At 42.1% G+C, this 26,378-nt stretch overlaps 1 protein-coding gene across 1 annotated transcript; it reads left to right on the top strand.

The window, feature by feature from the left end:
• Positions 1-15,039: 15,039 nt before the first annotated feature.
• On the top strand, positions 15,040-23,442 carry LOC111599185 (gamma-aminobutyric acid type B receptor subunit 2). The gene is made up of 10 exons (XM_023314770.2): positions 15,040-15,570; positions 16,614-16,757; positions 17,746-18,021; positions 18,081-18,332; positions 18,767-19,123; positions 19,184-19,485; positions 19,570-19,708; positions 21,013-21,288; positions 21,447-21,765; positions 21,824-23,442. The coding sequence occupies exons 1-10, from the start codon at positions 15,046-15,048 to the stop codon at positions 23,113-23,115; spliced, it is 3,882 nt and encodes a 1,293-aa protein (XP_023170538.1). The 5' UTR covers positions 15,040-15,045; the 3' UTR covers positions 23,116-23,442.
• Positions 23,443-26,378: the final 2,936 nt, after the last annotated feature.

Here is a 26,378-nt window from a genome sequence, read left to right as displayed (position 1 = left end):
CAAAAAACAGTAGCAGAGAGATATAGGCAGAGATCTCAACACGAGATCGCATCACGCTATAATTTCCATTTAAATGCAATTTATGCTAAGCAAATTGGAAAATTGTTTTTCCGAGCGCTCATCGACTCAATGCGCAAGTGGAAAATTGTGTCCGAAAGGTGTGTGAATAATGATGATAAATGGGAATGGCCGTCATAAAGCATACGCCTCGTGCAGCCGCCCGCGCATTACAGCAAAGAAGAAAAACAAATAAACAATTTAGCGCTTTGTAATAGCGCACATATATGTCATATATGCTCTATGAGCAAAGAAAATATCAAACAAAAAAAATATATATGTGATATATGGAAACTTTGACAAACATTTCTGCTTAGGTCATTCTCAAGTTTGTACACTATGCTTATGCTCATTGCACGTCTTATTTTGGAGTTCGTTTTTAGTTAATATAAACTAACTTAGCTGATTGACCAAGTGACTAATTAGCAGACTGATTAAAGCCAACTAAAACAGACCTGGCCAAAAGAGTTTGGTTTTTAACAAAGTTTTACCTAATCATCTTACAGCAGAGCATCTGGCAGTCCAATATATTTATCAGCGCTATTCCAACTTATTTGCATTTGTCTATATAATTATTACGTATGTATTATATGTATATGAGACCAAGGCGGCCCCCAATCCGAAGGGGTGCGCCAACAGATTATAAAAATAAATCAGTCAGCGCACAGAGAAAGACAGGCAGACAATATGTATGCGAGTGAGACAGAGAGATAAAGGGAGAGAGAGAGAGCGGGCGAGAAAGAGTGAGGTAGCAAGGTGCATCGGGCAATTTGCATAAGTTATGAGCACGCAAATTGCGTGATGAGCCCAAAAAATAAAACAACAAAAAATAAATAGATAAATCGTGTAGTGAGGTAGGCAGGCGATGTGTACGTCAGTTAGTCAATTAGCCGATATAGTTAGCCGATTGAACGGTTGGCTGACTTGCATAAGCCACGACTGCCGTCAAAAGCCAATTAGGGGTCAGTTCTAAAAATTGCACTCCAAACGCAACGAAAGGCCAAGTCACGCGCAGCTGGCGCATCCTCAATTCGAAGGGGGACATTGCACGGGCGAGTAGGAGCTGAGGAAGTGAGCTGCACCTGACCCACTCAGCGTGCGCGTTGTAGCGCTCTGTGGCTGTCCCCCTTTCTTGAATACCCTGTATGGGGCAGGGCTAATAGGTGGGTCTAATGGGTTCGATGTTCCATAATGACAGATGCGTTTACAGAGCGTAAGAATCTTTTAGGTGCTTCGGTAATACAGGCAAAATTTATCCAGAAAGAACATTTTCAAATGAGTTCAATCAAAGAGCGGCAGCTGGAGCAAGAAGCAGCAGATTAGATCAAGCAAAGAAATCTGAGTAGTCTATGTCTAAGTCTAAGTAACATAATATTAAATAAATAATAGCAAGCCTGAATGTATATAACAAACAGCTTGGGTACTAGGTATTTGCTCGTCGAGCCCATTCAGCTGTCGTGCTCTTGTGTTGTTGTGGGCTATTCACGATGAGCACACGCAAGAGGCGGCGCACAGCCGAGCAGTACAATGACACCGAGCAGCTGTCTTTGTTTACGACCCATCTCTTTCTGGCGCTGAGACGGACAATCTGATACGAGCTGGCACCGCCGAGTGCGTCCATTCAGTTTCAATTTTGGCTTCGTTTTGTTTACGATGCATCCCTTTCGCACTTGCAGCCAAATGCTTCTCGCTCGCACAGTTTCGACTGCTCCAAGCTCATGCGCACTGTTTGCGCCTCCTTATGGCAGTGGGGCCCAAAAGCTAGACGAGCTATTTATGGCAGCGGATTTGCCAATTATGGCAGCTGCTGCCATACACTTGGGTGCTTGTCGCTGCTGACCAAAAGCTGCCGCTGCACAGGGTGGTTCGTGTTGGCCCTGGCAACAGCTGTGCTTTGTTTACAGCCGGCGCGAGAAGCTCGTTTTCTCTCTTTCGCCGTCAAATTGAAAGCAATTTGTTTCAATCGGATGCTGAGCGGGCCTATAAAAGCAGCTAAGACAACGGAAGGCAAAAGCAGTACGCGTTTTAACGCCGTGTCAGCAGCGACTACGGCAGGACAATTTGTTGCCAGTGAATCCGTATATGGACTGGCTCTAACTAAATCAAGTGCGAATGTGCGTAACCAAATCAATGCCAAAGCCCAAAGTCAAAGACCAACACAAGCGTCAATCAATGTGGCAATCGAGTTAAAACTGCAGCAGCTGCCGAGCCGAGCCCGCCGTCAACAAATCCAATCAGCTTCAATTTGTTGGCCAACATTCAACGCATACATTTCGATTGTGGCCCAAAAGAGAAACCGTTTTGCTGGCTTACTAATTTAATAAACCGCCGACCAGGCTGCCGACAAAAAGAAAAAACTGTAATGAAACAAAATGAATAAGCCAAAGAATTAAATTTTACGAAATATTTTATGCAATTAGCAAGAAAAGCGCCAAGCAAAAACAAAAAAATAAAATTAATAAAAGATGATGAAACCTTCGCTTAATTAATTATTAAAATATTTATAAGTTGCGGATATCCCCTTGAAAGCTATACGGATTGCTGATAATATATGCAAGCTGATAGCCTTAAAGACCTTAAATTATGCGAATCTTTATCAATATCAACGCGCCGTGAGTGTCAAGCGAACTCAGAGCTGAGTGCAAACTTGATGAAACTTGACTAAGATGTTGCCCTTTTGCCTAAGGTAGTATGTACGTTGAAGCTGAATTGATTTGATTGCCAATTGAATATTGAGTATTTTGTGAATTATTAAATTTTTGAATATATTTTTCTTTTAGTAGTTTCTGATTGGAATTCTTTACATATATTAGTAAATTTATTTCTATTTACTAAAGTTTTTCATTTTGAATAAATAAATTAATATAATAATTAAATAAATTTAAAAAAATTATTATTTTCCTAAGTAGACTCTGCTCAGAGTTAATTATATAATATAAAATTTATTTTCATATTATGGCGAAAAAAAAATATTATTATTTGTCATATTCGAAAATTCTTTAGATATTTATCGTAATATATTAAATATTATTTATTACATACATTCAGATATGTGACTAAGAAAACTTCAATATAAATATATATACACATTAAAACGTCTTTTCTATAAAGTTTTCCGTTTATTTTTAACTTAAGTTTGAAAGTTCTTGTTATTATAATATGTTGCATATGATATTTATGCTATAAGAACTAATTGAATGAGAGATCTCATAGCATCATTATTCATCATTATCATTATCAGTATCTATTTACTATATTTAACTATTATAAGTACATTATACCAAGTTAAACTAACAATATACTACTAATAAAACCTACTATGTAAATAGTACGTACTGATCATGAAAGGATAATTAGCTATAATTGGCTACCTGCTACTATACTACAGGGTGGAGTAAATCAAATCATCCGATATTTTATTGCTGTAAATTTCAACCTGAGAAACGCAGAATACAAAATGTCAGGCTGTGAATGCTATGCAATGTTTTACCATATTCAGCTAGTCTCTCCTATATTACAGTGTACTACGCCATATACCATATTAAACACTGATTATAGTTAACTGATATTCTAAGCTCTTTCTGTCTGCTGTACAGAGTATTTAAACTTCAGCTATCAGCAGACTCCCCATTCGAGCTATCATAATTTCATTTAGCAACAGCCTCTTCGGCTTGCGGTTAGGCACAGTCTGCTGACAAGCAGCACAACCATTAGGCGCACACATACACTTCTCTGTTTGTAAGCACACACACACACATACACAGGGACACACCTCCAAGCATTGCAAATGGGCCTAAAAGTTTGTGAACATTTTTGTCTGCGCTCGTTTTTTTATCTTATTTTTTTTAAATATGTGCAACACCTTAAAATTGAATATTTTCATTAAAAGTTAAAAGCTTCATATCGATGGCAGGCGCGGCTGTCAAGTGAGCGGCAAAATGGCTGCACACACACATACACACACTCATACACTCAGGCAGACAGACAGATAGACAGCGCGTTCCGTTAAGAACCAATAAATAAACTTTGAAAGTGCTCGCAAGTGTAGGGACAGCTTCTATGCCTTCTGCATCACATTCTTTGTCCTCCTCCTCAGCTCGCTCCTCTGGCAGAAACTAAACTAATTTACAGAAGCTTCAGTAGCAGTGCCGTAACCTGGACACGGACCACAACCGCACGTGTTGCTCGCTGCTGAAGTTTTACCGCTCTATAATGCTCCGGCAGCACCATCATAATCAGAACTGTGCTCATCATCGCCGAAGCGCTGGAACGTCACTAATATGCTACGCTCTAAAACCAACTCCAAAAAACTGCCACCCAAAACCCGGGGCGAGGTCCGCGCCTTCCTTTGGCTACGGCTATACGCCTGTTTTGTTTTGTTAAAAGGATTTTCACGGATTTCCGTTGTAATTTGAAAAGTTTTTTGTGCAACTTTTTTCATTTACAAAACAGGCTCCGCCGGTGGCCTGGGCTGGGAAGGCATTTGGTTGCCGTTGCCTGTTTAGTTTTCAAGTAGCTGCCAAGAGCAGGCGATCGGCCCGACAAACAGGTGTTAATTGTTAATTGTTTTCAAGCCAATTTGCCAGAAATAAATGAAATTCTTTGCCCAAGAGCGAAGAAAAAAAAACAAAAGCAAAAGTAAACACAAAAAATGGAAGTCAAATTATAATTAAACTGTTCCCAAAGCGGCGCTTGATTAAGATTTAGATGCTGGGTTGTATACAGCAAACAGTCTGCATTCCGTTTCTAGCTGAGCTCGTGTTTTATGCCACATGCCACACAAAAACAAAAAGGCAAGCAACAAAAATAAAAATAAATATACAAAAAAAAAACAAAACTGAAAGTGAGTTGGGCCATTGTTGTTGCCGCTCCTAACCGAGGTACACTTTGGCGGCCCAGCAAAGTGCCTGACAGACAATAAAGTTGTGGACGCTGACTGGGAAACTACAAGAGCGCAACACAGCCGCAGCTCTCACACACCTGCCCATGCAGGCCTTGAAAAGACGAACAGGTGTGAAAAGTGCGTACAAAATGGCAACAACTTTAGCCACTTCCCTGCTTCTCTCGCTCCGTATCGTTTGCTTTTCCTCGCATTTTGTGTGTGTGTTGGAGATAATTGAATTCCTAATTTTAAGTGCTGCGCTGTTAGAGAGCACACACACACCCACAGAGCGTAAGTGTAGCTAAACAAGTCACAAAAGTGCAAAATAGCGCCGCAAAGTATGCAGCACTAAATTACGCATACGACAGGTGCGACGACAAGCAAAACGTGCAAATTGCTCGTATATCTATCTCTGTCTCTGTGCTTTGCTTTTGGTTTTTGTTTTTGTTTTGTTTTTTTTTTTTTGATTCGGTAGCCAAAGTCCAAAGTTAGCAGCTGCCAGTTACCATTTACCAGCTGACAATTTGCCAAGTGTCCGCAAACAAAACACACACCAAAAAAAACATAACAAAACCAAATCAAATGAAAGTGAAAAAACACAAATTCTGTGTGCAAGCTAACGACGCCTTGATACGCTTTGAAGAGCGTGCTAAGCGAGTGCTTGATGAATTGCTAACTAATCAGAGAACAAGCTCAAAAGACCATTTAAAAGGAATTTAAATTGGAATTGAGTAGGGAGAAATAGGATAAAATGTGTAAGAAACAAATTATACAAATGGAATTCAGAACAAAATGAAAAATATATTATAAATAGAATAAAATATAAAAATATAATAAATATATAATTATAATAAAATATAAAATACAAGTTAAAATAAAATATAATAATATAGATTTTAAAAGCAAACTTGCACGACATAAAAAATTTACTGTTGAAAATGGATCAGAAATAAATCTAGTAAAATATATGAGCAGGCAAGGCCTGAAATTGATATTGATAATGATATTCAGAAAGAGCATACAGTTTAAGGTCTTGAACAATTGATGGTAATTCACACATTCCACAAATATTGACACAAATTTAGTAAAATGCAATGAAAACAAACAAATTTGATTTCTCAACTACAGAGTATAGACACACTCAATGTATATCCTGCACTCTCAGAAAAGTCTCACTCAACAAAACGAGATTTGCAATATTGTGTAAGCTGGCAGATAAGAGCAGAGCACAGCTCTGGCAATGGCAATTCAATTTGGCTGATCGATTGCTAGACAAACACGCGACTTAATTCGCATTTCTAGCTGTTTACCTGCGCGGCGAACGCGATGACAGAATTATAAGACTTTGGCTCAGCTCAAAATTTAAGATAGACATTTTCGAGTGGCTCCATAAAAAGTTGCCAGCTTCATTTCAAATGCAAATGAGCTGTATTTGGGTATGTGCGTGTGTGAGTGTGTGTATGGGTGTGTGTGTGTGGTTAGACGGTTCAACCGTCTGGCAAATTAGTTTAGCTAAGGCAACATGATATAAACAAGGCTTATATATATATCACACATTAGGCCTATCAAGGGCATATGTCTAACTCTCTCGCTTTCTCCTTCTGGCTACCTGTCCCTCTCGCTCTCTGTGGGGATTGCCATCTCTTTACGTTAATATTTGGGGCATTTTCCAAACGTAATCCGCTTTATTTTGGGGCCCCGTTTCGACACTTCTTCTGCTGTTGCCCACTCGAGGCATTTTGCCAAACGAAATGGAAATGCCCAAACAAAGGCTTGGAAATGGGCTTGGCTGGTCTGGACTGAGACTGAGACTGAAAGCAGACGTTAACTTCTTAAGTGCAGCGCAACTTTTTGACACTTGAAATTGAGTTTTGTGGTGTAATTGCATTTTATTTGAGCCTCAAGTTGGGAAACAAGTAAAACAAAAGCCGCAAATTCCGCGCCCATTGTTGAGCTGCATAGACCCAGCATATAGCTGAATATATACCAACTCTGCTATATATATTCCCATAGCGAGTTGTAGATGCTGCGATGCTGCACTCTTGCATTAAATTTGCATTCAGTGGGCATGGCCAAGGGGCTTGGGGAGGACGTTATTTCTCTCGTCCGGGGCTAAAACTCAAGTCAAGTGACGATAATCGCAAGTTCTTGGCTTGCCTTATGCTCGCAACTATCTCGCCATTTTTGCACTTGCCACAAGTTTTGCAGCATTCACACCAAGTGAGCAGGAAACGGAGAGCGGGAGACAGTCGTTGGGTAGCTAAATGCATGGCAAATGGATTGCCGACATTGGGTGCAAATTGTGTGTGTAAATTGCAGTTTGTTGTTTGCTGTTTGCCGTTTGCTCTGTTGACTCAGCCTTCAGTGCAGCTCATTGAGAAAAACAACTCAATTTGCAGCTGAATCAACAGGAATGGGGGCTGCCACAACTCGGGGCGGGCGTAAATATTAATTACAGTTTTCCCTTTATTTCTTCTTCTTTTTTTTTTGAGAACATTTCTATTGAAAGCTCAGAAATGAGAAATCAAATTATTTTTTTGCTTGGTCTGAAGAAAAGCTAAAGGCAAATGCAATAAGCTAGCCAGCTGTTAGCTGGGTCGAGATTTCTGAGTTTGACGCTCATTGAACTTGTGTTTTTATGCGATTGATTAGAGGAAATATAGTTTGATAAATTTATAATATGTTTGCGATAGAAATATGCAGGCAAGTTGACTTAACTAAATCCACTTTTTTTCGAGAGTCCATAAACCTGTTGGAGCTTATAAATAATTGTCTTATATTGAAAAGGCATTTTTTATCAACAAAGCAGCTGTTCTATACCTATCGAGACTACACATATTCCTGTCCCTCATTTTTGACATCCGTTGTGCTTAGACGTGTTTTGGCGCCTCTTCGATTTGTGCCTATTGCCCTGTTCACGCTTCGTTGCTTGAGCGTGATTTTTCGCAAAAAAAAAAACAATATATTAATGATGCCGCAGTCAATGTATTCCCCAGACTTGGCGTCCTGTGATTTTGTCGTGCTACCACAACTGAAGAGGCGTATGAAAGTGAAACGCTACGCTACACTTGACAGGATGCAGAGGGCATCGAAGGTGTAGCTGAATAAGATCACAAAAATATATTTTTGTAGTGCTTCGAGAAATGGATAAAACATAAAACAAAACAAAATAGAAATATTCAGACACAGTTAAAACTAAATAGAACCCAGAATATTCTCTCGTACATACCTAATGCACAAATATCATCAGCTTTAATTAAATAAATTAACTGATGTCAATTATTCAATAAGTAAAAGTTCAATAGAAGCGATTTCTCTCCAACTACTCAAAAGTCTGTGCCATTTTCAGACGACTTTTGCCGGCAGCCAAGCAAAATCTTTGAAATACGAAAATGAATGGTATTCAATACAGAAATTGCATGAATAAGTGTAGTTGAATAGCACTCATTAGACTGCTCTGCATCAATTATTTTATTTTCATTTTAAAAATGCATTCATTTCGTTTGATATTGGGCTGAAGGGCGTGCACTGCATCCAACTATAATTTGATCAAATACAAAATACAAAAGCCTTCGTACGCAAAGGCTTGAGGAAAATTGTTGCATGGAAGGCTTTTGTGCCGCCTGGCATATTGAATAAATGTTAAAATACAGAGACGACATCAGATGCAGCTATAATTAAGAGTGTCCCGGCTGTCAGGTGGACCAATTGTGCCAGCTTCAATTGCAGCCTGCGTTCGGCTTGAGAAATGCATTGCACATCGACAGCCTGACAGGCGAGCGGCCCAACATGCTGACAGCTTTTGTATTATTGTACCGTTATCCTATCCGCTAGTCGGCTATCTCCCGGTGTCGTGCTGTGCTATGCTGCTGCTGCTGTCGTTGTCGCTCGTGCTTGCAGAATAAATGAATTTTTCATTAAGACAGTTGCAAATTATTTAGTTTCATGTTGGGCATTAATTTGCATAATTTAAAGTTAAACTTGTTCGCAACGTTTTTTAAATTTCCCAGGCGCAGCTTGTTGCTTGCTGCCCCGGCAACACACACACACACGCACATCATCTGCGGAAGCTGTTGCTTTTCATGAATGAATTTTGGCGCCATTTCTGCAACGCGTGCGCACTGCTGCGAGAGCATTGAAAGCTGATTGAATTGAAAGCAGCTGCATTGAACCAGCAGCATCCTTCAATCGACTTGAAATCAGTTTTGAGTTTTATCAGAAAAGCGGCGCGCATTCAATCGCCGACAACAGTTGCGGTTTGGAGCTCATCGCGTGCGCCTCGCCTCGTGAATCCAGCGCACAGCAATCCTCCGGGTCCATCACTTCCCGATTCTAACCCGGCGCCTGCCCTCGCCCCAACGTGAAGCAAAAAAAAGAATTTCTACAAACAACTTACGCGCAAAAGCAATTACTAAATCTTAAGTAATTAATAATAATTGTAAGAAAATTGTGTGAGTGCTCTCATTAAAGAAATGTGCAATGTACGTGTGGCGTATACGTAATATTTTGTGTGCCAGTGTCATAAATAAGTATTTAAATAACTGTTTTGAGGAAAATCAATTAAAAGTAGTGATAAAATGTTGAATAACATAATTTAGAAGAAATTAAACTTACTAAATAAATTAAAAATAGATTCAAAAAATTTAACTCGCAACAATGAAACAGAAAAATTAATAAAAATATATAAAATAAAACTAAAAAATGCCAAATTATTTAAAATATGAGTAATATTAATAAAATAATAATACACATTTATATCTAAGATTCGTTCAATGTGCAGCATTTAAAAATCAAAGCAACAAAATAAAATCAATTTTAAAATACTTCAAAAATCAAATTTTTAATAAGCAACTCAAGTCTGAACTCAAGTGTAAATGAAAAGCAAATAATGTAGGCAAATAATAATATCAATATTTTCATTTTGATTTTTTTTTTTTTTTTTGTAATTATTCAAAGTGAAAAACAAATTCTACACACACAATATGGAGCTGCTGCCAGCAGATATAAAATGAATATTTTTCTTTAAGGCAACAAAATCTTAATTTGCTTAAATCAAAGCGTATTTATTAATAGCTTCGCTTTCAATTCCATATGGAATTATTTCTATGTCGTTTGGCAATTTGCAATATTATATATTTTCCACACATACATATGCTTCGACCATCCCATTAATCTTGCCGCACAATACACTTCGCAACTATGCGGCAACAATTTATGTAGCATAGTTTTTGGGTCAGTCTAGAATACTTAAGTGTGAGCTTTGCGACTGGGGTCATTTACAGTTTTAGCTAAACATAAAAATAACATTAATGACATTAGATAGAAGAGTTTCTTAAATATATTAATGTATGCATGTATATAATTTAGACACTCTGTTTATTATGCCGAACTTATACAGCTTAAAGCTGCCAGAGCGGAACAATTAATACTTAAATCACAAAAATAATAAAAATGATGCCGTTAGATGCCATCGACTGCATAATATTTATTTACTATAAAAAAACATTTAATTAATTTTTAACAATTCCCCACAGGGAGTCTGCAGTAACATAACTGTCAAATTTTTAAGCTATATCTCCTAATCTTTGCAAGATAAAATTTCTGTCAAAGGGACAAGAGACATATATATATATAATTATAATGAATTAATAGAGGATGTCCATAGTAACTGAGTAGTTGTCTACACGAGTTCACATTCGTAATTTTAAGTCTCTAGCATCTTAAGTAATATTTTTTCTGGTGGCATTAATTTCCAGTCAACAGGGCAGACGGACATAGCAATATACTCATTTCGCTTCGTGAATGAGTATAAAACTAATTACTAATATGCATCTATTCTTTCTTTATTTAAGCTTCTCAATCTCATATCTATCAGGATTCCATCATATTCATAAATCAAATGTGCTTCTGTAACCTTGGATTTCAATCTCTTTTTTTCTACTAAAAATTTGACTACCATTTAAAAAAGCCTCAACCTACAACAGTCAGGAAATCCTTGTCGTAGTCTATGTGTTAAATGTAGATATCTCTGACATATCAATGATGCAATAAAGCTTAAAACCCATTTCAGATAAGATCAAATAAGATTATAAGCTGAAAGCATATTTTGAAGACCCATTTTTAAAATGCTTCTATATCGCTTGTAAGCAAAACGCTTTCACTTAAAGTTTAAGAACTGAATGCAGTGTCCCAGCAGCAGAAAAGTTGAAACGTATCTTTCTGTGCTCTCTCTGCTGCTCAAGTATGCAGAAGTACTTGAAACTAAATATTATGCCAAAGAACTGCCACAACGAGACATGAGGTCACTTGAAAATCTCAAAAAGAATCTGATTTAATATACAATATATATATAGATTTATATTTATCTATATTATATTTGCTGTTTATTTGTGGCATTATTTTATTTTGTGGTTATCCCTGTGTAAATCCGGTTTTTGTGTTTTGCTATTGGCCTAGCTAAAATAATAGATGTGCTTTTGTGTGTCTCTATGTGTTTGGCCAAGTATAAGCAACGGCAAAAAAAACGTGCATAACAAATCACATCAACTATTCAGCAGATTCAAGTGCATAAGAATGCACTTGGGCAGCTCAATCCCGAGCAGCTGCCTTCGTGCTTTGCCTGCAAGAAATGCCAACGAACTGCACAAGCGACACGCACACATCAGTGAAGCTAAAAAAAATGTAATCACAATTACAAATGCAGGCAGCATTTTGCATAATTTATGTCAAGCACAACAACAACAGCCAGCGGCTGAGGGGTGTGCGGGTGCACGTGTGTGTGTGAGCATGTGGTTGCGCGTGTGTATGGTTAACTCACACGCTTGCATGGCCATAAACAATTGTGAAATATGGCAGAATAATAGAAAGACCAGAAAGCATAAAATAAAAATGTAAAATGTATGAAATGTAACTACAAGTAGCCCGCTGACATGCACCACCAGGCGGGTGGCTAGGTGGTTGACTGGCTGGCACAGTGGGGCAAATGTCAAGTTACGAAAACTTTAGCGCCGTTCGACTGCCTGTGCATTAAAGTCTTCTCAACGAAGCCGCCCCCGTTGCCGTCCCCTTTGCTGGGCGCCAACATGCAATGCGAACCTAACGAAACCAACGAAAACAAAAGCCAAGAAACAAAATGGGCCAAAAAGTTATTTTAAGGACACGGCAAAAAGTGCGCGTTTCACTTTTGCTCGAAAACCTAAGCGAAACGAAACGCAACGCAAGGCGACGATGAGTTGGACGAGCGTGTGTATGTGCCGGAATGTATGCGTGTGTATGTGTGAGTGTGTGTGTGTGTGCTTTAGTAATCTCGAAACAATTATGCATACGTGCATACACTGAAATCTGTGGCGCGTGATGCTCAAAAGTAGCCCAAAAGCCTCCAAATGAAAGCGCAAAATGTTTTGCCATTAGCATAAAAAATAATGGCAATGGCCAACTGGCAAACTGGCAACTGCCAGTTGGCAATGCCCAGCATCGACGGCACCAGCAGCAACTGACAAAAAAATTGAGACAAAGCCATGTTAATAGTCGAAAATTAAATACACTTGCAAAAGACAGTAATTGCCGTTAAAATAGTTTATGGAATTTTCGCAATTAGATCTTTAGAAACTATTGAGGGCAGTCTTTAATAAGAGAACAATGGAAAATTGGGGTTTGAATCCTTCGGTAGTAGATGAGCGCTCAGCTAAAAGCCACTTAGTGAACTAACTGGGTTCAAAGCTGGGAAAAAGTTTGGGTAAATGCCTTTCAGTGACCTTACTGAAGTCAAATCTAGTGAAAGGTTTACCAAAGGCCTCTTAGCGACCCCTCCATGTACAAAGGTGAATACCCGCCCAGAACCTTAATTAAAGACCTCTTAGACACAAAATACACAGGGTGACTATCCTAACCTTTTCTAACTTTTACCTTATTAAAAGGCATACAAATCGCGTCAGCTCAGCTAGAAGCAGATAAGGAATTGTGAAATCATCTAGATTTGAGCTGTGCTTAATTTTAAACAGAATTAAGTTAAATTTTTTTACCCCTTTACTTAGTTTAATTGTTAATTAGATACTTAAAAAGTCATACGAAATTAATTTGACTGATAAAATTTCCATTCAGTTAAGACAAAAGAATCCTCAAATGTCGTTAGAGCAATGTCCGAGAAAACAACAAAAGAATAACAACAAATTAGTTTTAATTTAATTGAAAAAAAGTTTTTAAATTTTAGAAGAGAACAAAACAATTTCTTTTTTTTTAGTTTAACCTTTTCTGAACAGAAAATCATCTTAAGTTGAGGGTCTGCCTTGGTTGGGTTGGGTGAATTGTTTATAGGACATATAGCTGGCTATAGTTTTGTTTAACTGCCGAAGTATATGATGTGCAATCTGAGCTCACTGTACTGTAGACAAATCACTTTTAGTTCAATTAGCTTTGCAGCACTTGCAACTATGCAACAATAGAAATTTTAGCAGAGGGCTAAAGGATTGAGCCAATACAACACACGCTCGGTTGTTGCTGCTACCATGGAGATCTAAGCCACAAACATTGTGCATTCCTGGCAATCTTACAAGCAGGCAGCCATGCAGCAAAGGAAGCAGCTCTCAAAGGCCGACGCACCGCAAGCCACACGGCAAGAGCTGAGCTCTCACTAGACGTCTGCACTGAATGGCCTATGCATTTGTGTGGAAAACAAATGTTAAATAGTTGAAAATGCACAGGACTAAAAGACTCAACAGCCGTTGGGAAAGGTGTAGAAGAAGTGTACATTGAGGTTAAGACTATGTAATAGCTATCAAATGCATTCTAGATCAGCAGTGGAAGAGTAAGCTGAGCTATTCACTTTTCATACACTTTTTCAGATAATTTATCGAATAATAACTGGATGTGCTATTGACTCCAGATACACAATATTTACTGCTTATAATAGTAAATATTGTGTATCTCAAAAGTGAACTGATAAAAAGTATATATTGTGCCTCTGAAAAGTCGATAGCATTCGATTCGATAAATATCGATCAAATTTATAGAGAGTCGTTCATTTTCAAATGCAGCTGACTACTTTAAATTTAAAGAGAATACATAAATCTCTTAATGAGGGGGCTTGTCATCTTAGATTGTAAATAGAACAGAAAAATATTCATATTTTTAGGAGAATTTCTATATAAATCTATATAAATACGCATATTATATATAGCAACAAGTTTGAATCATTTGATCCAAATGACGTCCAACTTTAATGAAAACAGTGAACTTAAGTCTAGCCAGACAATACAGCACTACACAATCTTCTATATTGCTAATTTAATATCAAATTATGATTTTTATATGCTCTACAACTCTCATGACAAAGCTAAAGTGCCCATTTATAAGGGCATAAATGGCAGCAGCAACAAAGGCTACGTAACAATCTCAACAAAAGTCTATGGCTTTAGCATTTGACGAGATAGCCTTGATAGCCACGTGTGTGTGTGTGTGTAAGCCGCTATATCTATGTGTGTGTGTGTGTGTGTTTGTGTTTGGTGTGTGGTGTGTGGTGAGCGGCTGTTTTCATTTCATCGAAGACTTAATCCTTTCTCAACTGCCAACTGGCCCCAAACTGGCAATTGGCTGCTGGCGTTTATTGTTTCGTTTGTATTTTTTTCTCAGTTTTGTTCATTTGCAAGTCGGTCCATTTTGTGGAGTGACAAAAGTGGACAGAGAGAGAGAGTGAGAGAGAGGAAGGTGGCCAATGAAATGAGTGCATATTTTTATGAGCTATTTTGCTTTACAGTGTGTGCCCAGTGCGAGAACAGATAATGGGAGCCAGGCAAATGGCCAGGCGAACGAAACGAGACCAAAAGTGAGGCCAATAAAAAGGCGATAAAATTGACGCCAAAAACACCAGAGCAGGCAGTTGAATAAAGCAGCAATAGATAAACGGACACACACACGCACATCTACATATACATTTATATATATATATATATATCAAAGGAGCCTGCACAAGCATTGTTTATTGCCACGTACATCCGTGCGAGATAGCGAATTCAAATGCTGTGCTGATTAATGGGCCAATGGCCATTTTGCCAAACGGGATGCGCATAATTCACGGTAGCCCAACGAGCCAGTGGCTTCTGATGCTGGCCATGCTGCTGGCGCTGGGTCTGGCTGGTTGTAGCAGAGATGCCGCCGGCATGGAATCATCGGCAGAGCTGCAGCTCTTACGCACACTGCCAGTGCGGCCAGTGCAGTCGGTGCAGTCATTGGAAACGCTGCCAGGTGTGGCCATTGAAAGCTATGCCCCCACGCTCGCTGACAAGTGGCGGAGCAAACGGCGGAAAGTCAAGCGACGACAGCGTCTCAATTCGCAGAGTAATTTACCAACGATTACGGCCAATGCGGGAATGGGCACGAATCTGAGCAGCTGGCAGCAGCAGCGCTATTTGAAGGTTAACCAGGTGTTTGAGAGCGAACGTCGCATGTCCCATGCGGAAATACAGCGCAATCATGGCAAAATTGTGCTCCTCGGACTTTTCGAGCTGTCCACCAAGCGCGGCCCACGCCCTGACGGACTTAGCGAGCTGGGCGCGGCCACAATGGCCGTGGAGCATATCAACCGCAAACAGCTGCTGCCGGGCTATACGCTCGAGCTGGTCACCAACGATACGCAGGTGAGTCCTCCGCAGTAGCAGGTGGGCGGGTCCTTTTCCATTACGAAATTGAAATTTCATTTAGTAGCGCGTGCAGCATTAAAACTTAATAAGAAAAATCTGCAAACGCTGCAGCAGCGAGTAGAAGGAGGTTGAGTAGAAATTTGTCATCAACTGTGTTTTCTTCCTTTTTGGTTGATACTCTGTTTTAGCAAGTGTTGAGGATAGATTAGGCATGGTTGGATTACTAATTGAAGCTGAAGAAACTAAGTCATAAGTAGTCAAAGGCAACAGTTAGGCAAAGGCAGTTGGAGAGTCTATGTAGAGTAATTATAGTTGAGTTAAGCGAAAGCCATGATGTTCTAAGCTGCCGTTTCCCAAAGACTTTTAGCCCTTACGTTCCTAGAATAACAGCTTAAGATTCACTTTCTAATATGTTACTACTTTAACATAAATGAATAGGCTTGTGTGAACTTACATATGAGATAATTTTACATTTACCCTAAGCCAAAATCCGCCACGCTTCAGCTGCCTTTTACACATATTTCTATAAGCCTGATTTATTCCACCACTATGAACTAGGGGTTCCAAATGCCTCTCTTTGTTCAATGCATTCATCGAGCATTAGCATTTGCTTACGAACACTTGCAAGCATCTTCTGAATCGTCAATCTTCAAAATTCTCATTCACATTAGCCCTACAAAATTTAAATTCATCGAACAGTGTATTGCGCAGTCAGTCGCAACTCGAATGCAAAATTTTTTACATGTTTTTTATTGCGAGCAGCAGCAGCGGCAGCGATAAGCGCCTTGGTTGAGTCAAATGGTTGGGGCAGCGATTTGATGGCACTTGGAGACGCATCGAGCGAGCCTTGGAGCCGCTGAAAGCGCCTCATATCTGGGGGGCGGCATCTCCTATCAAAAGTCAAAAGTCGACATTTTAAAAATGTTTATTGCGCCATCCTGACGCGCGCCTTTTTATGACTCCTGCTGCTGTTGCTCCAGCACCTTGCCCCGGTCTCGAGCTGCTCTCACCTTTTCATCTTCTCCAACTCCAAACTGCAGTGTGATCCCGGCGTGGGCGTGGATCGTTTCTTTCATGCCATCTACACACAGCCCTCGACACGCATGATGATGCTGCTGGGCTCCGCCTGCTCGGAGGTAACCGAGAGCCTGGCCAAGGTGGTGCCCTACTGGAACATTGTACAGGTAAGTTCAAGTCAATCAGTTTAAAACCGGGTGGGCGTTACAAAGGTGGTCTGCTGATTAAAATATGCAAATATGCTTGGGCTATTACTCAAAAATTTAATCAACTCACGTGCCGAAAGGAAACTCGCTCGATTAACATAAATACCACGAGCTAAACTCAAAAGGCAGCCAATAAACATTTCAGCGCTCAAATAAACAGCCTCCAACAAATTACACTAGACAGCACAAATTTTTCCTAGAATTCACAGCTAAAAGAAAAGCAACGAAATTATTTGCATATTTGTAAAGCCAGCACTGCTAATCCAGTTGAGCCAAAGGCAGCATCGTATCATATAAGCCGAGCACATTGAAAATGGAAATTCTGCGCATAATGTTCACTGACAAAGACAAAGCATTTAAGCTTATAAAATATAATTGTATATGCCTAAAGAGTCTTGAGAATCAAGTCTATGTAGCCCATGTCCAGCTAATATTTCTTGCTATGCAAACTAGTCGCATCAAGGGTCATCCACTGTCATTGCGCTGTGCCTTGCACAATGCTACCAAATTACTCAGATACTCTCAGTCAACAGTAAATTCTATTACTATTCTGATAACAAGTATCAGTCAATATAAATTGGCTCATTCTTAATTTGTATACCAAAGTGAAACTCCAATTCAATAACTAATTTTTGTAAGACAGTGTTTTTAAAGAAGATATGCGTAGACAAGGTTGTATGTTAGATAGAGCTCTATAAATAGGTAGACGGAGGCGCAACATAAATTCACTTAGAAGCGCGCTGCATGCAAATGTCGAGTCGTGGCCTTTGAAGTTCAGTTGTGGCAGCTTGAGTCGCAGCTTATGCGTGTGTGGCGACTAAATGGGCTGAAACTTTGCGGTACGCACACACGCGTGTGGCACAAAACTTTGTCGGCGGTCGGGGCGGGGTGGGGCAGCTGGCATGTGGCACGTAACAATCGCATGACTGCTAACGGCGCTTGATTACAGGTCTCCTTTGGTTCAACATCGCCAGCGCTGAGCGATAGGCGGGAATTTCCATACTTCTATCGGACCGTAGCGCCGGACTCGTCGCACAATCCGGCACGGATTGCGTTCATCCGTCGCTTCGGCTGGGGCACTGTGACAACATTCTCACAGAACGAGGAGGTGCACTCGCTGGCGGTCAATAATCTCGTCACCGAGCTGGAGGCGGCGAACATATCCTGTGCGGCGACAATCACATTTGCAGCGACCGATTTCAAGGAGCAGCTGCTGCTCCTCAGGGTAAGTCGGCGGCAATTTAACAAAGTGATTAATGGTAAAAATATGTTGTTTGCTCGAAGGAGACGGACACACGCATCATTATTGGCAGCTTCTCGCAGGAGCTGGCACCACAAATACTCTGCGAGGCCTACAGGCTGCGAATGTTCGGCGCCGACTACGCCTGGATACTGCACGAGAGCATGGGCGCACCCTGGTGGACCGACCAGCAGACACCCTGCACCCGGCACGAGCTACAGCTGGCTGTCGAGAACCTAATTGTCGTATCCACACACAACAGCATTGTGGGCAACAATGTGAGCTACAGCGGATTGGTAAGTAAACGAAATGGCCCAGGAGCTAACCTGATATCTAAGGAATACATAATTAAAAATCAGCTTTGATATGAGCACAGTTTAAGGTTTGCTTAAATTCAACAACTATTTCTAACTAGCTTTCCGTAAACCAAAACAAAAAAAGCCATTAGCCTAGCCCAATTCAAAGCAAGCTCGTTTCTAGCCCAGTTCCCCAACTCCCAGAGCTCAAATGAAATGCTACATTTGATTCGAAGCCGAGTAGAGGCAACGAATTGCTGGGAGTCGCAGGCACAGAGCCATGATAAAAATGTTTTTATTATCCTTTTAGTGCCGGCCATGAAATCGGCGGCGCATAATGAGCTGGCAATCACATTACGATATGAGGGTGGTGGTGCGGGGGTAGGTTGGGCGATGAGCGGTCTATTTAATCACTGCAATTTTTATTTCCATAGAACAATCACATGTTCAACTCGCAGCTGCGCAAACAGTTCGAGCAATTCCATCAGCAGGACGCAGCGGACGTGGGCAGCAGTAGCAACACTCGCAGCCGCAAGCGTGCACCACAAACGGATTTGCGGTCGCGCCAGAGGCGTGGCACTGTCAGCCATCACTTACCGGATGCGATATCCCGTTATGCCCCTCAAACCTACGACGCTGTGTGGGCGATTGCACTGGCCTTGCGCGCCGCCGAGACGCACTGGCGCCAGAATGCTGCCCAATCGAAGCTGGACGGCTTCGACTACACGCGCAGCGATATGGCCTGGGAGTTCTTACAGCAGCTAGGCAAGCTACACTTTCTAGGTGTTTCGGTAAGTAGGAGACGGGCGGGCCAGAGTTAGGCTAACGAAACACTCACAAATTGTTCACAGGGTCCGGTCTCCTTTAGTGGACCAGATCGCGTTGGCACCACGGCCTTCTATCAGATACAGCGTGGCCTACTCGAACCGATAGCACTCTACTACCCGGCCACGGATGCCCTGGACTTTCGTTGTCCGCGCTGTCGTCCGGTCAAGTGGCACAGCGGACAAGTGCCAATTGCGAAGAGAGTATTCAAGATGCGCGTCGCCACCATTGCACCGCTGGCCTTTTACACCATCGCCACACTGTCGAGCGTGGGCATTGCGCTGGCCATTGCGTTCCTCGCCTTCAATCTGCACTTTCGCAAGCTCAAGTGAGTAGCAAACGCAATTCTTCTGTCTTCTGCTTCAGCTGGTTGCTTACTCTGCACTTTTCACTTGACATCTCTTCTGCGCAGAGCAATTAAACTTTCCAGCCCGAAGCTGAGCAACATTACCGCTGTGGGTTGCATTTTCGTTTATGCCACCGTCATTCTGTTGGGCCTCGACCACTCGACACTGCCCTCGGCGGCCGACTCCTTTGCCACGGTTTGCACGGTGAGTACTCGAGTGTCTTCAGCCCGCGAGCCTTTGTTTGAGTTTCGGTTATGCAAGCAATACGCCAACACGGCCTCCATGTGGGAGTTGGCAACGGGTTTCGCCTCATCAAATATGACTTTCAGTTTCAGCGCTCAACTTTCGCGTCGTTCTCATGTGTTTGTTATGCGCGCAGCAGTCCATTAAAACTGACTTACAAATGTGGGTATAACAGACAGACAAGGCTGACTCAAAATCAAATAAGAACTACAAAAGTTATTTTAGATGACATATGGCCATGGTGAAGTTCCAAAGTCGAAGACTCTGCGAAGCTGTATGAAAGCTCTCTTATCAATATTGAGCTGCAGTGCAAAACAAGCCAAAATTCTGAGCAGGTAAAGTCTGTCTCTTAAGACTAACTTTCCTCGGAGCTCGTTCAGGCCAACTGAGTTGCTCAAGTCAACGAGCTTCACCGGCTCCAAAGTCGAAGCTGCTTAACTATGAATGAGTGAGGAACGTAAATTGCTCCAGTGTTCAGATCCGATGTGGAACAAGTAGAGCTATACAAACACGTCGGCCTGGCACACAAAGTTATTATGTATTCATGCGATGCTCAGCAGTCTTTAATAGGGTATTTCTTAGCCCAAAAATGTTGTCCCTGGCGAATTTGTTTGTTTTCTTTATGAAAGTTGTTGAGTTGAGGGATTGTTGGATTGTCAGATTGCAGAAAGTATGTGCGCCATAAATAGCTGCAATTTTAAAGGCAAATCTTTTAGCCAAACATAATAAATCTTCAGCGGGACGTACTTGGAGCTAGACGAGCGGCTCTCCCACGAACAGAAAGTCCAATTTGATGCGCTTGTCATCGCCTGGTTTTTTTTTCTTTTTTTTTTTGATACTTTTCCGCATTGTGTTTTTTTTTTGCGACAGCCTACCGCCAAAAATGCGACTCGAGGGAAATTCACAGTGTATGTTGGGCATGTTGTTTCGCTCTGTTGCTGTTTGTTGGCGCATGTAATGCCACGGGTATGGGCAGCAGGGGCAGCATGAAGACGGTGGGGCAGGGGCACAAGCTAACAACAGCAACAAACACATGCCACGGACATGGACACGCAAATTCACAACTTTTGTGATATTCTTTATTTTGCATAAATTTGAGAATGCCTCCTTAGAGTCCTCCTGTTGATGTTGTTGTTTCAACTTGTTACGTTGCCCATTGATGACTTGTTTAGCAACACAAACCCCCATACACACACACACACACGCACAACATGAGACCAACAGCTCATACCTCTATATGCTTATCCTCTTCCCCCACACTCTAGGCACGCGTGTATCTGCTCTCGGCTGGCTTCTCATTGGCATTTGGCTCAATGTTTGCGAAAACATATCGGGTGCACCGCATCTTCACACGCACCGGCAGCGTATTCAAGGACAAAATGCTGCAGGACATTCAGCTAATACTACTCGTGTGCGGCCTGTTGCTTGTCGATGCCCTGCTCGTCACGCTGTGGGTCGTTGCCGACCCCATGGAAAGGCATTTGCATAATTTGACACTTGAAATCAGCGCCATTGATCGAAGCGTTGTCTACCAGCCGCAGGTGGGTTGAGCTGCTACGCCTTCACCTTCACCTTGTTCGCACTTTGGTGTCTATTGACAAGCGCAGGCTTTGTAAATTGACTCCTACATCTATGTCCAGCTAATCCGACTCCCTTTTCGTTCTGTTTCTTTTTTTTTGTGTTTTGATACCCACGCTAGGTCGAGGTTTGTCGTTCGCAGCACACCCAAACTTGGCTGGGAGTGCTCTATGCGTACAAGGGCCTGCTCTTGGTAGTGGGCGTTTACATGGCCTGGGAGACGCGCCACGTGAAGATTGCCGCCTTGAACGACTCCCAGTACATTGGCGTCTCGGTCTATAGTGTTGTCATTACCAGCGCCATTGTTGTGGTTCTGGCCAATTTGATTTCGGAACGCGTTACGCTCGCCTTTATCACCATAACGGCCCTAATCCTAACCTCGACAACAGCCACGCTCTGTCTGCTCTTCATACCCAAGCTGCACGACATTTGGGCACGCAGTAAGTGCGCGACTCGACAGTCGCCTAAGTGACTCTTGTCTAACGTTCTCTTTGGCAGACGATATTATTGATCCGGTGATACACAGCATGGGTCTCAAGATGGAGTGCAATACGCGTCGCTTTGTTGTCGACGATCGACGGGAACTACAATATCGCGTGGAGGTCCAGAATCGCGTCTACAAGAAGGAGATTCAAGCGCTCGATGCAGAAATACGCAAGCTGGAACGCATGCTGGAGTCTGGCCTGGGCACCGGCTCGACTACCACCTCCTCGTCCACCTCGCTGCTGGCCGGGCATGGGCATCTCAAGCCAGAGCTAACTGTAACGAGCAACATCTCTCAGCCAGCGCCGATAGCCTCAACAAATAGCAAATCTCGCACGCCCAGCATCTCAGGGATCCTGCCGAATCTGCTGCTCTCCGTTTTGCCACCAGTTATACCACGCGCCAGCTGGCCCTCGGCGGAGTACATGCAGATACCGATGCGACGTTCGGTGACCTTTGCCTCGCAGCCGCAGTTGGAGGAGGCCTGTCTGCCGGCTCAGGATCTGATTAATCTACGTCTAGCCCATCAGCAGGCCACCGAGGCCAAGACGGGGCTCATCAATCGTTTGCGCGGCATCTTCTCGCGCACTACGAGCAGCAACAAGGGCTCCACAGCTAGCCTGGCGGATCAGAAGGGTCTCAAGGCGGCTTTCAAATCGCATATGGGTCTCTTCACACGGCTAATACCTTCCTCGCAGACCGCGTCCTGCAATGCCATCTATAGCAATGCGAATCCCTTGGGCGTTGAGGGCACCAGCTTGGCTGTGGAGAGCGGCAACCATGGCACACATCTGACGTTGAAGCCCATTCATCGGGGCTCACTGACCAAGAGCGGCACACATCTCGACCATTTGACCAAAGATCCCAATTTCTTGCCCATTCCGACTATTTGCGGCGAAAGTTTCGATCTGCAGCCGGAGTCCAGTGTCGCTGTTGGTGGCAAGTACGTCAAACTGCCCGAGACCAAGGTAAACTTTCAGCTGCCCAACAGTCGACGCCCATCGCTAATACAGCCAACTGCGCCCAGTTTGAGGGAACGAGTACGTGGCTCGCCGCGTTTTCCACATCGCATCCTGCCGCCCACTTGCAGCCTGAGCGCTCTGGCCGAGTCCGAGGATCGAGTCGGCTCGGAAGCATCTACCTTGGCCGGCAGCTGCAAGTCTATACCACGCATATCGCTGCAACACGCGACAAGTGGGGGCACCTGGAAATCCATGGAGACGGCGGCCAAGTCGCGGCTCTCGCTGGACTCCCAAGAGGACGCACAACCTACGCCACCGTTGGCAACAGCAAATGGTCTTGATTAATATTGTAAGTTCGAAACATAAACACACTCAAACAGAGACACACACACACACACACCGATACAGTGACGCCCACCCAACATTTTCCGCCCAATCCTTGTCAATTAGATGTGAACACCAAGCAATTATTTTCAACACGCGCCCGCCCACCCGTCCTCCATCAGCCAGGGTAACGCGCGCGTGTACAACTGACCAATCATCGGCTTAAAGCAATCAAACGCATTAGGATAAGTTACGATACGCGTAATCCTTCCTCAAGTAGCTAGTCACGAGTTCCACAATTTCTTCCCACCCCACCCCCTCCACCTCCTACTACTGTGCTCTTCCTCAAACCCATAATGTGATTCGACCTAAGCTCATTCTAGAATTTTTGCTCTTCATAGGCTAAGTAGAGGACTTTGCTGCATTAGTTGCACAAATCGTAAGGCAACTCCAATTCCATATCCATTTCCATTTCCACTTTCCATTCCGTTCCGTTTTGGTTCAAGCTGCTCTCTAATTTAGATGTTTTCCTAGTGCCAAAGAAAAACTAACAAAAATACGCCACAAAGTTTTCGTCGACGTGGTGGTTGTGCCCATCTACCGTATCCCATGAGCAATACTATAATATTTAGGCTTAGTCCAAAAACAATCGATGATTAATTAGCAAACGAGATTCGAGCCCAATTTTAAGCAAAATGGGACACATCTCGCCAAAAAAATAAATAAATAATGAAATTGATAAATGAAAATCTGTTGTAGCCGTAGCTGTAGTTGGTAGTTGTACTTGGTAGCCAGCTCAAAGGACCTAGCATAAGTGACTAAGTTTTAGCATTGTAATCCTTGAACCCGAACTTTCCCAAATTCCCCTTTCACCTAACACACACACACACACCCACTATCGATGATATGCGGCATAAAGTCAATAAACAAAAAGCAGAACAGCCCTGCCGAAAAAATAATGATTAATTAATTAACTTGTTTTATTGGGTGGTGCTAAGCGGGTGAGTAGTCTAATAGAGAAAGGCAGCCTGTAGCCAGCAGCCAGCCACCCGCCACGGAAAACAAAGAGAAATGACTTTCTATAAAGCCGAAAAATAAGTCTGCCAACCCTAGCGTTGGTATCCAACAGCAGACACTAGGCACAAAGCTAGAGGCCAAACAGAGCTGACGGGGCTAAAAAAACTATTTGACGGAAAAAGGCTATAATGATGACAGCTCTAAAAGACTCTAAAATAATTTGACAGACATAGATATAGATATAGATATAGATATAGATATAGATATAGATATAGATATAGATATAGATATAGATATAGATATAGATATAGATATAGATATAGATATAGATATAGATATAGATATAGATATTGATAGAGATATAGATATAGATATAGATATAGATATAGATATAGATATAGATATAGATATAGATATAGATATAGATATAGATATAGATATAGATATAGATATAGATATAGATATAGATATAGATGTAGATACAGATGTAGATACAGATATAGATATAGATAGAAATATATATAGATAGAGTTCTTTGTATTACCTGTTTCTACTTTCTGCTTACCGTTAGCTTTCCAATCCAATAAACCCAACTTAAACATTGTTAATTCAACAAAGCGAATTCGCAGCGGGAAAATAGCTAAAGTCCCGCTGGTTGTCATTAACAGAATCAGTGCCAGAGGAATTAAAGCACATTTACCAGCACTGTCGCCGCGATTGTCCCGCCTGCAGCAGTAGAAACAAAGAGCGAAAACTAATAGAGTTCGGTGATTAAGTTGACATTGCAATTTGTTACTATAAATAAATAAATAAAATCGCATCAACGAAATACCATGGCGGTGTAGAGGCCAACGGCATGAAGCAGTGCTGACCTGGCCGACCTGCTGTCGAGCTTGAACTCCCGCGGCCGGATCGTGTGAATTTATCTTTATGCTCGTAAAAACCAAAGAAAGCAACAAAAACAAGAAGAAGAGAGCACATGAAACGAAATCGTCCAAATAAACAGCGACAACTGGCAATGGGAAGGCCAACGAGGTTGGAGGCTCTGGAGGCGACGATGGCGTTGACGGCAGCATCCGCAGCCAACCCGAATGAATGCTCCCGACATTTTTCATGGCACCATTTCGCTCGCTTTGGCTTGGGAAACTGGCATGAAGATTTATCTGGCTGACACGTCGCAGCCAGGCGCGCCTTCCCGAACACCCACCACATCCATCCCCACCCGCTTACCGGCTGTTTTCCTATGCCGCATATTGCGCATACGTCGCGTGTGCCGCATCAATAAAATTCAGCAGTTTGGGAAGTCTTACATTTGGTTTATTACAGAACATTGGTACATGGAGCATGAAGTACCTTGGGCCAGCGCCTGTCACATTGCGAACAATAGCCAAGAAGTGTTTATTTATTGTGTATATATGTGTGTGTGTGTGTGTTTGTGTTTGTGTGCGGCATTTCCCTTTTACCACAGCTGGCGACAGCGACAAAAAGTTGCGCAAATATTCATTTTAATCAAGCTAATTAATATGGTCCAGTTATGCAGAGAGCAAGCCCTCCCCCCTCCGAAAAATACAAATGAATAAAAATGTCGCCTTATAAACGACCTAGTGACAAATGAGGTAGACACGCCCCGCTACACTTGGCACCGCCCTCCCTTCAGACGAAGGGTCAACAAGCACAATTGTTACTCGTTGAATGGGTCCACTGCAGGAGCGACCTCCAAATGCGGCATATTAATGTAAAGTGGACAAGCTCGACGCACTTAATTAGGAACTGCTCGGTGACCATTTGCCCAGGATCTACTCCTCATCCTGGCAATCAGTAACACTTACTTATGGTCTCTCTAGTGGCTTATTTTATTTCGATCGCATTACTCTGAGGATTATTGAAAGACGCTCAATAAATTAAAGCTGCATACAATGCCCAGGGGCAGATGGCGGCTCCCAGTTGGCAGTTTCAGTTACAGCTCCCCCAGGTTTCTTCAGTAAAAGACGGCGTGGCACGCCGTATCTTCACTTTATTTACATACCTTTGGCATAAACTGGTCGAGTTTATATCGTGCTCCCATCGCATGCCCAGCACACAACACAAGCGAAACACACATAAAGCGGCACTAAGTTATTTTCAATCAATAAAAAAAACATAAACAACATGCAAAAAAATGCGAAATGTACGAGTTGTGGAATGGGAAAATACTCTACACCAGATAGTATTATGATCTTGTCAACTTGTTAGAGATCTGAGAGCAGAGAACTGTGAGGACTGCTGCA

This window comes from Drosophila hydei, unplaced genomic scaffold, assembly GCF_003285905.1.
Source record: "Drosophila hydei strain 15085-1641.00,03,60 unplaced genomic scaffold, DhydRS2 tig00008114-arrow-pilon, whole genome shotgun sequence".
NCBI lineage: Eukaryota > Metazoa > Arthropoda > Insecta > Diptera > Drosophilidae > Drosophila > Drosophila hydei.
Note: the sequence above shows the minus strand (reverse complement) of the source record. Positions and strands in the feature narration are given on the sequence as shown.

What these genes read in the sequence shown, in the direction of transcription:
- LOC111599185 (XM_023314770.2), top strand. Translation starts at nt 15,046, where the DNA reads ATGCTGCTGGCGCTGGGTCTGGCTGGTTGTAGCAGAGATGCCGCCGGC. An exon ending in TGGTCACCAACGATACGCAG is followed by an intron (nt 15,571 to 16,613) that starts GTGAGTCCTCCG and finishes TCCAAACTGCAG; the next exon opens with TGTGATCCCGGCGTGGGCGT. An exon ending in CTGCACTTTCGCAAGCTCAA is followed by an intron (nt 19,486 to 19,569) that starts GTGAGTAGCAAA and finishes TCTTCTGCGCAG; the next exon opens with AGCAATTAAACTTTCCAGCC.